Consider the following 11,076-nt stretch of genomic DNA (forward strand, 5'->3'; position numbering starts at 1 on the left):
AGATGTTAGGTGCAAAGTCATTTGCGAAGTCTGGCGCTGGTCATGGATCCGCCACAAATCGGTGTGGATCATTTTTGAAACCTCAAAACTCCATCAAATAGGCCGAATCTGATAAGTGAATATTTAACGTACATTTTGTACGAATTTGGCATGAATTTTTGGTATGTTTTGAGAAGATTAAAGCCACATTTGAACTCTTTTGGTGATAAGTGCTTAAATATTGTTTAAGGGTTAAGAAATTGATAAATGAGTGGATTAATGCGTTAATTTTGTGAAATTGTGAAGGTAATTGATGTATGAAATTCATGCACAAGTTGAAAGAAATGTCAGGGTCATCCAGAGGACAAAGTACACAAGAAATTGGGAGCAAAAATGAAGAAAAAGGGAAGAAGTGAAAAACTGAAAAAATGCTCAACACGGATCCGAGCTCGGATCCGTGTGTACAAGAGGGATCCGACCCCTCGTCTGTACTTCTGGCGGAGTGTATCCGAGGTCAGGACGATCCGACCTCGGATCCATCATGGGAAGGCCTCGGATCCTATAATCCGAGCTCGGATCGGTTATCACTCCTCGGATCCGAGGCTCGGATCTGTCTCTCTCCTCAGCAAGTGGCACAGCCGTTTTTCTTTACCTTTCTCACAACTTTTACAGCTATTTTGAGGGACAGAAATCGGTGGCACATTCTTCTGTAATAAAAGAGAAGACCAAATGAGTGTGGAAAAAAAGGAACATCATATCTTTGACTTCTTTTTACAAAATCTAAGTGGAGGAAATTATGAAGTGAGAGGAATGGAATTTCTACCACCTTTTATGCAGAAACACAGGGGAGAAGCAAGGAGAACCATACGTAGCTAGTTTTTCATTTTGTAACATTTTTTCTCTCTAGATAGGAGTACTTGGAGAAGCATTTTTTGGGAGAGTTTTCACTTGTAATCATATTGTGCAAGAACATAGCAGGAATTGGAGAGCTTCACCTTCAATTGGCTAAGCTTTCTTTTATCTTTCTTATACTTGTACTTTATGATGTTTTGCATTAATAAACTTGTGAGTTTGATTGTTAAATCATTCATGAGTAGCTAAACTCCTTCATCTAGGGAGTAGATGAAACTTATGGCTAAATAATACTAATTGAATGTGATTTACACTTGTTATATCTTGAGTTAACTTGTCTACTTGTGTAGCTGTGATTTCTTGTTATTGATTGATCACCAATAACTTGTTTACAGTTGTTATTGTTCAATGAGAATTGGTAATAACAATGGAAACACATGAGTAGAGCTTGAGTTGTATGTTCATGAAAATAGAAATACACTTAAGTGGATTACTTAGTATTTCATGAATTAAAACAGAGTTGTAGTAGTATTTCACCATGGAAATAGGGAAATCTATATTGCTCTAAGCCATTTCATCATGGAAATGAGACTTGGTAATCTTGGAAATAAATCTCTGGTTAAGCAAGAATAATAGCAGGAAGTAAATCCATTCATTTGTGTAGTTTATGCCATAAGTGGAATCTACATCCCTAGAATCTTACTTAAGTGAAATTTCTTTATTTGCATTCAGCATTTGTTAAACTAGATTTGTATATCAAATTTGTAGATTATAGCATTAGACTTTCTCTGCTCAAATTAATTGTAAGTCTAAATAATAGAGAGAACAGGGGCTTAGTAATTGTTTAAATTGCTCCTCGTGGGATCGACCCGATACGCATCTTGTACTAAAATTGCGACCTGTATACTTGCAGTCCAACGGGTGTAAAATCGGAATTAAACTTGCATTGATACAAAAATCCCGTCAAGTTTTTGGCGCCGTTGCCGGGGAGCGGCAATATTAGGGCCTAGTCATCTCTATTAATTTAGACATTTTCATTGTTTTTATCCAAGTTGTTGAATTAAAACTGCAAAAATTTCTCTTATTTTTATTTGTAGTGCATGCACCGATCAAATAGAGAAGTTGCACATTTTGATCCTGAAATTGAAAGAACATTGCGGAGACAAAGGAGGAATACACTGCATCAAGAGGAACAAGAGGTTTGGCAGCCAATAGAAGATATCTTGATAGAATTACCATTTGAAGAAGAAATGGAAGAAAATGACCTAAATAGGCGAGTTCTGCGAGATTTTACTATACCGAGAACACAAGGTTCACAAACGAGCATAGCAAGGCCTGCGGTAAATGCTAACAACTTTGAGATTAAACCATCACTTATCCAAATGGTTCAACAATCTCAATTTGGAGGTAATGCAGTAGAAGATCCTAATACACACTTAGCTACATTCTTGGAAATTTGTGATACAATTAAAATGAATGGAGTTAGTGATGATGCTATAAGGCTAAGATTGTTCCCATTTTCATTGAGAGATAAGGCCAAACTTTGGCTACACTCTCATGCCCCCAATACTTTCACTGGATGGGATGAATTATCAAGAGCATTCTTAAATAAGTATTTTCCACCAGGTAAGACTGCTAAGCTTAGAATGGATATCACTAGTTTTAGCCAATTGGAAGGTGAATCATTATATGAGGCATGGGAAAGGTTTAGAGATTTGCTTAGGAAATGTCCACATCATGGACTGCCGGAGTGGTTAATCATACAAACCTTCTATAATGGTTTAGTTTTTTCTACTAAAACTATGATCGATGCAGCTGCAGGTGGAGCTTTAATGGGTAAAACACCCCAAGAAGCTCATAATTTGATAGAAGAAATGGCAGCAAATAACTACCAATGGGCCAATGAGAGAGGTAATACAAGACGTCACGCAGGTATGATAGAAATGGACACTCTCAATATGCTGAGTGCTCAAATGAATAATGTGATGAAATTGCTAAGTAGACAAGGTCCAAGTTCATCTAATGCACATGTAGCATGCTGTTCTGTATGTGGAGGTGAACATGATACTAATGAGTGTGTTGATTCTGAACAGGTACAATTCGTCAATAATTACAATCGTAATGCTCAAAATAACCCCTACTCGAATACTTACAATCCGGGGTGGAGAAATCATCCAAACTTTGGATGGAAGGATCAAGGAAATCAACCAAGGCCAACCAATCCACCGGGATTTCAATCAAGGCAACAACAAGCTGAAACTAAACCTGGTTGGGAGATGGCAGTGGAAAAGCTCGCAAAAGTTACTTCAGACAGATTTGAGCGAGTAGAAGGAAGGTTGGACCAACTCACTACAATGTACAGGAATATAGAGGTCCAAATTGGTCAAATTGCTAGTTCGTTGAATAATCGAAGTCAAGGCGAATTACCTAGCAAAACAGAGGTCAATCCTAAGGAGCATGTGAAAGCCATTACTCTTCGTAATGGTAAGCAATTAGAAGATCCTCCAGTGATGGAAGTTGAGAAAGATGAGAATGAAAAACAAGAAGAAAAGCAGAGGAACCAAGAGGCGATAGTGGAAGAAAATAGCCGGGAGGAATCAAGAGAAAATCAACCATCATCTTCCGCTACCATTCCAATACCTCCTGCGGTTCCATTTCCACAAAGATTAAAGCAAAATAAGTTTGATAAAGATTTTGAAAAATTTGTTAAACTTTTCAAACAATTGCACATTAACATTCCTTTTGCCGATGCTATTTTGCAGATTCCGTCTTATGCGAAATTTCTCAAGGAAATCATGACTAGAAAAAGAAAGTTGGAAGACTGCGAAACAATAGCATTAACGGAGGAATGTAGTGCAATTATTCAAAATAAGCTACCACCGAAGTTGAAGGATCCAGGGAGTTTTTCTATACCTTGCACCATAGGTAACGTTGATTTTTCTAAAGCATTGTGTGATCTTGGTGCTAGTGTATCATTAATACCTTTAACGGTGGCTAGACAATTGGGTTTGCATGAGTTTAAACGCACAAATATTACTTTGCAACTAGCGGATCGGTCTATTAGATATCCATTGGGAGTGTTGGAGAATGTATTGATAAAAGTTAAAAAATTTATCATTCCAGTGGATTTTGTGGTATTAGATATGGAAGAAGATATATCTATGCCAATTATTCTAGGTAGACCATTTTTAGCTACTGCAGGTACTATTATTGATGTAAAAAATGGCAAGCTTAAGTTTCAAGTAGGTGAAGAAGAAGTAGAATTTAATTTGAATGAAATGGAAAAATACCCTTCTTTTACCGATCATGCTTATTCTATTGGCACAATTGATAAACTAACCCAAGAGATGAGTCAAGTCAACCTTGACTTAGATCCTCTTGAGCATTGTTTAATGAGTTTAGGTAAGCAAGAAGATGTTTGTGAAGAAATTGAAGAATTGGCCAAGTACTTGGATTTTCAAGCACCTTATAAAAGGGGTAATTTGTATGAAAGTCTTGGCCAAGGAAAAGGGTTTTCACAACCTTCAGAAATTGAACCTCCAAGGTTAGAGCTTAAGCCACTTCCAACTCATCTAAGGTATGAATTTCTTGGAGAAAATAGTACTTTACCTGTAATTGTTAGTGCTGATCTTGATGATGAGCAGTGTACAAAATTGCTAAGAGTTCTAAGGAAGCGTAAGAAGGCAATTGGATGGACAATTTCAGACATTAAAGGTATAAGTCCTTCTATATGCATGCATCGCATTTTATTGGAGGACAATTGCAAACCAGTGGTGGAAACACAAAGAAGACTCAATCCAAACATGAAAGAGGTGGTAAGAAATGAAATTCTTAAGTGGCTTGATGCAGGTATAGTCTTTCCTATCTCCGATAGTGTTTGGATTAGTCCAATTCATGTGGTACCAAAGAAAGGTGGAATAACTACAATCGTGGGTAAAAATGATGAATTGATTCCATCTAGACTTGTGGTAGGGTGGAGAGTGTGTATTGATTATCGTAAGTTAAATACGGTAACAAGAAAAGATCATTTTCCCCTACCATTTCTTGATCAATTATTGGAGCGAATAGCAGGATATGAATTTTACTGTTTTCTTGATGGTTTTTCAGGATATAATCAAATAGCTATAGCTCCAGAGGATCAAGAGAAGACCACATTTACATGTCCTTATGGCACTTTTGCTTTTAGAAGAATGCCATTTGGTTTATGTAATGCTCCTGCAACTTTTCAACGATGCATGATGGCTATTTTTTCTGATTATATTGAGAAAATTATGGAGATATTTATGGATGATTTTTCTGTGTATGGTTCATCTTTTGACCATTGTCTTCATAATTTGGAATTGATTTTGCAGAGATGCGAGGAAACAAATCTTGTATTGAATTGGGAGAAATGCCATTTTATGGTAAAAGAAGGAATTGTCTTAGGGCACAAGATTTCCTCCAAGGGAATTGAGGTGGATAAAGCCAAAATAGAAGTTATCGAAAAATTGCCACCCCCAAGCAATGTCAAGGGGATAAGGAGTTTTTTAGGACATGCTGGCTTTTATAGACGTTTTATTAAAGATTTTTCTAAAATAGTAAAGCCATTATGTGATTTATTATGTAAAGATACTCCTTTTCAATTTAATGACAATTGTTTGGTTGCATTTGAAAGGTTGAAAAAGGAATTGATTTCGGCCCCAATTATAACTTCACCCGATTGGTCACTACCATTTGAATTGATGTGTGATGCAAGTGATTATGCGGTTGGAGCAGTTTTGGGACAAAAGAAAGAAGGACGATTGCACGTCATTTACTATGCTAGCAAGTTGCTAAATGAGGCACAACTCAATTATGCAACGACAGAAAAAGAGCTATTGGCAGTGATATTTGCTTTGGACAAATTTAGATCCTATTTAGTAGGATCTAAAGTTATTATATATACTGACCATTCAGCTCTTAAATATTTGCTGCATAAGAAGGATGCAAAACCTAGACTAATTCGGTGGATTCTTTTATTGCAGGAATTTGATGTGGAGATAAAAGACAAAAAGGGATCGGAGAATCTAGTTGCAGATCATTTATCACGTTTGGAATATATCCCAATCAAAGATCAGGTTCCAATTCAAGAGAATTTTCCGGATGAGTTTGTCCTAGCACTTAGAAATTCTCCATGGTATGCAGATTTGGCTAACTACTTGGTCAGTGGAGAGATTCAAAAGGGGTTTAATTATCATCAAAAGAAGAAATTCTTACATGACGCCAAAAGTTACTTTTGGGAGGAACCATTGCTATACAGACATTGTGCCGATGGTATGATACGTAGATGTATTCCTGAAGATGAGGTACATAATGTTTTATATCATTGTCATAACCTTGAAACAGGTGGTCATTTCAGTACTTCAAAGACTGTGGCAAAGGTATGGCAATCAGGATTTTATTGGCCAACTATGTACCGAGATGCTAGGGAATATGTTAAAAATTGTGATGCATGCCAAAGAACTGGAAATATATCTCGAAAAAATGAAATGCCCCTGACTACGTTCTTGGAAGTTGAGTTATTTGATGTATGGGGTATTGATTTTATGGGACCATTTCCTAGTTCTTTTAATAATAAGTACATCTTAGTAGCAGTGGATTATGTTTCTAAATGGGTTGAAGCAATCGCTTCACCTACTAATGACTCTAAGATTGTACTTAGATTCCTTAAAAAGAATATTTTCAGTAGATTTGGTATACCCAAGGCCATAGTAAGTGATGAAGGGAAACATTTTTGTAACAGACAATTGGATTCCTTATTGTTTAAATATGGTTGTAGGCACAAGACATCACTTCCATATCATCCTCAAGCCAATGGACAAGCAGAGCTAGCTAATAGAGAGATAAAGCTCATTTTGGAGAAAACTGTGAATAAATCACGCAAGAATTGGGCTACAAAGCTAGATGATACACTATGGGCTTACCGAACGGCATTTAAGACACCCCTAGGGATGTCACCGTATCGTTTAGTCTATGAGAAAGCTTGTCACCTACCTGTGGAGATTGAGCACAAAGCTTATTGGGCAATTAAATCTATTAACATGGATTGTAATTTTGCAGGAGAAAAGCGATTACTTGAGCTAAGTGAATTGGAGGAACACCGACTACATGCATATGAAAATGCCAAAATTTATAAAGAAAAGATTAAATATTGGCATGACAAGCATATTATTCCTAAAAAATTTCTGGTAGGGCAAAAGGTACTCTTGTTCAATTCACGCCTGAGGTTATTTCCAGGAAAATTGAAGTCAAGGTGGTCGGGACCATTTGAAGTAACTCAAGTATTTCCTTATGGAGCAGTGGAAATAAAAGGAGAAAATGGTTCTCCATTTAAAGTAAATGGGCAAAGATTGAAGCCCTATTTGGCCGGAGAAAAGGTTCCTAAAGGAGTAAATTACTCCTTAGGAAATGCAATGGAGAATTAAAGAAGTTATAGGAAAGTCGAGCCAACGACTATAAACAAAAGCGCTTGTTGGGAGGCAACCTAATAATAATAGTGTATTTGTGTGTTTTTATGTGTTTCTTACATTTTGGTGTAAGTTAATTGACTAATTAGATGTATTTCACTTGTTTATAGGAGATACGGGAGTTTTATCATCCATCTTGGAGGTGCACTTGAAGATCATGTTGGCAGGGAGTTTTCTTACCAAATTGTGTTTTAAGTGTTTAAAATTTCTATGCCTATACATACATTGTGCATTTCAAGTGAGTTTTGGTGATATCATGGTTATAAAGGTTCATGGATTCATTTGATGTGTATTTAATGCTCAGAAATGCCATTTTGATGTAAAAATGCAAAAATGATCAAAGAACCTCACCCCTCGATTTTCAATGTAAATGTGTTTGTTGTGTTTTGAGAGGATGGATATTGTGTTTAAGGTATATTGCATGTGCGTGGGAGGTTAGAATTGATAAAAAGTTTGTCCAATGTGTGTTTTGGAATTGGCCGGAAAAGGGAGAAAAAGTTTGAAAAATTGCAGTTTCTGCAATTAGTGCAGAGAACTCAGGATCCGAGCTCGGATCCTAAAATCCCAGACAGATCCGACCGCGGATCCATAGATCCGAGCTCGGATCGTTTCCAACCCAGATAGATCCGAGGGCTCGTCTGTGTTTCTGTTGAGGCTGATCCGAGCCATGTCGGATCCGAGGCCTTCCAGAAAGGATCCGACCTCGGATCTCTTCGCGATAAGAAAGGAAACGAGGCCTCGGTTCCTCATTTTTTCCAGATTTCTCTTCTCTCTCTCTTCGAAACCCTATCCCCTTTCCTCCAATCTTCCATTTCATCCATAAAATTTCCAATTTTTCACAATAAAACCTTCCCTAACCTCTTGAGAGCATTAACCCTCAACAATTTAGAATCAAAAACATCAAATTGAGGGGTTTTGATCTTCAAGACGCGAAATAGGGCCAAACTGAAATCTAGCAATTTGAGGTCGAATTTGGGCTTGTTTCTATTCCATTTTTGCATCATTATCATCCTCCATCATCACTCCATCTATTTGAGGTAACAAATTTCGAATTTCTGTGACATTTTATATCTCTCATTTTTGTATATTTTTAGTTTTTCAATACATTTTGCTTAATTGTTGCAAATTCGTGATATAATTGTGCTACATTGTGCTCAAATCAGCTGTAATAATTATTTTCATGCTTATTTGTGTAAAAATTATGAATTTGGTGATAGTTTTGAGATTTCCTTCTCAATTTTTGGGCTTGAGCATTTTAGTGGTTTAAATTTGTGAATTTTGCTTTCAGTGAATATATGAACTGTTCCGAGAAGTATAAATCAATGTTATAATTGAAAATGATATGCTATCATTAGAGCAATAGCCCATTGGGTAAAAGTGTGTGTTCCCGATCAAGTTAAGCACATTGAACCACTTTTACTTGAAATAATTAATATTAGGATAACTTGGGAGTCATGTGTAGTTAACTTAAGTGTTAACGAGTGTTATGAATTGGATTGATGATATTCTCAAGTGTTTGAGTGTTTATTTTTGCAAATAGATATAATTTAAAATTGTTTGCACTTAATATGCATGAAATAATTTCTTTACTGCTAATATCCTTTCTAAGTGTAGGAATTGGATTTGAGAAGTGTTAGGAAGCTTATTTGTTTAAATTTGGGGACATTTTGGCAGGGAGTTTAGCCCTTTTTATGGGGAAACTCTGCCGAAATTTTCTTAAATTCCTATTTTAATATGAATGAGCGAGTTTCTATCTTTTCTAATACATACTCATCTTGTTTATAGGTGCTATGGCTCGTACAAGGAGGGCTCGTATTCGTACTCCTACACCATCGTCAAGTGAAGAACATACACCTTCTGTGCATGAGGAGTCGCCTGAGGAAGAATCTCCTTCGCCTGAGTCACCACCTCGATCTCGCCGGAAGACTGCATCCACTGGCCGTGATGAGCCACCGCCAGATTACGATACCACACGATTCACATCGCTCGAAAACCAAGAGTGGTATGAAGCCGGCCTAGCCAAGGAGATCATCATTGAGAAACACTTGGCTCCAGAGGTGGATGCGCACTACCATATTTCGACAGCATTCAAGCGACTTGGATGGGAGAACATCCTTCAATTGCCCAAGTACTACTACCCCAACTTGGTCCGGGAGTTCTACGCCAATGTGGAGAACAAGCAGAGCCACAGTGGCAACCTCATCGTCTCGTGGGTTCGAGGCAGGAAAGTGGTTCTCAATCGAGAGGCACTGCGATGTTTCGTTCAACTCATAGACGAAGGCGAAGATGTCAAACTGACTAAGGAATTCAAGGCTCGAGACCCTTGGCAAGTGGGAGAAGCCGTGGAGCGTCTAAAGGGTCAGTACCGTGAGCGAGGAACTTCGAAAAAACTCACGGTATATGCCGACTCCTTTGAGCATCGATACCACCTGATCTTCTATCTTTTTGCATTTAATGTGGTGCCGAAAAAGAGTGGTAAACGGGAGATCCGAAATAGCGATCTCTATTTTCTGGATAAGATGATACATGGATTGGGTAGGCAGTTGACTGGCATTCCTCTACCCAGCATTATCATCAGCTATATGCGGACCACAGCTCGCATGAGGGCCGGCGAGACTTGCTTCGGATTCCCTCGACTGCTATCCCTCGTGTTTGAGAAGCTCAAGGTTCCTCGTGGAACCGAGAGAGCGGTGGTAACTAGGTCTGTCGAGGAGGTAAATGCTTCTATACTCAACGCTTTGGGTATTTCTACGGATTTTGGAGCTGCTTTGGTCCGGGACACAGGAGAAGCATCGACTTCCACTCAGCCTCCGCCTCACACTGAACTACAAGCGGCAACCCAAGAGACGGAGGCACAGCAGACTCTTCCTCCTCCGGTTCCGCGACCACCTCCTCAACCGCGCTCCAAGTGGCAAGAGCTTCTCAATGCTATTTGTTGTATGGAGACGCGAGTCGTCGAGCGCATTGACCAGACGGAGCGGGTGATGACTGAGCGCCTCGACCGACATGATTGCCGCCTTCGTGCGATCGAGGATCATTTCCATATCCGACGGTCCTCTACTCCGACACCTCATCAGGATGAGGGCCATATTGGTACCTCACAGGGTCCTCATGGAGCCGAGGAGGCAGTAGACCCTCGTTCCGAGCAGCCATGACGCTACTTAGCAGATTTGATCTTTTATGTCTTTATTTATTTTTCTTTTCTTTTGATTAAAGACACTTGTAGATTTTTCTTTTAGTTGAATCATCTTGTGCTACTTATGCTATTTGGTACCCTTGTTGTCTCATTTTGGACAGAAAATGGATGATCGTGATGATTAAGGGCTTCAAAATGGCATCACCACCTATTAGAGGGAAGTTTCAGTTCTTTTACCTTCCTTTACAATGAGGACATTGTAGACTTTAAGTGTGGGGGAAGGATTACTCTATCTTATGGGCGATTGTGTCTTGAAATGCATGATTTTAGTTGGCGATTGTGTCTTGAAATGCATGATTTTAGTTGTTTATAGCTCAAAAATGTTGGAATTATATTTGGAGATATTGTCATGAGGATAATTTTTGTGAAATTGAGGTTGTTGGCAGGGAGTTTCATCTATTTTTATGGGAAAACTCTGCCAAAATTTTGCTAAAATAATTTCCAATATTTCATTGCAATTCTTCCAATTAAATGGCCAAAATGTTAAAATTTTAAGTGTTTAATTCTTCCATTGGATAAAATGCTATGTGTATTTTGGAAAAGTTTAATTCTTATTTGGCTTGG

At 38.1% G+C, this 11,076-nt stretch overlaps 1 protein-coding gene and 1 non-coding gene across 2 annotated transcripts; one reads left to right on the forward strand and one right to left on the reverse strand.

Annotated features, from left to right (window-relative positions):
* Nucleotides 1–2,468: 2,468 nt before the first annotated feature.
* LOC113778920 lies at nt 2,469–2,575 on the reverse strand. Its single transcript, XR_003469385.1, has one exon. It is a non-coding gene; the product is annotated as a small nucleolar RNA R71 (small nucleolar RNA).
* A 532-nt stretch (nt 2,576–3,107) lies between these two features.
* Nucleotides 3,108–10,471, forward strand: LOC113777297. The gene is made up of 5 exons (XM_027322331.1): nt 3,108–3,511; nt 4,325–5,171; nt 5,274–6,157; nt 6,293–6,897; nt 9,102–10,471. Exons 1-5 carry the CDS (start codon nt 3,108–3,110, stop codon nt 10,469–10,471), a joined length of 4,110 nt encoding a protein of 1,369 aa, XP_027178132.1.
* Nucleotides 10,472–11,076: the final 605 nt, after the last annotated feature.

Source organism: Coffea eugenioides, chromosome 7 (genome assembly GCF_003713205.1).
Source record: "Coffea eugenioides isolate CCC68of chromosome 7, Ceug_1.0, whole genome shotgun sequence".
Lineage (NCBI taxonomy): Eukaryota > Viridiplantae > Streptophyta > Magnoliopsida > Gentianales > Rubiaceae > Coffea > Coffea eugenioides.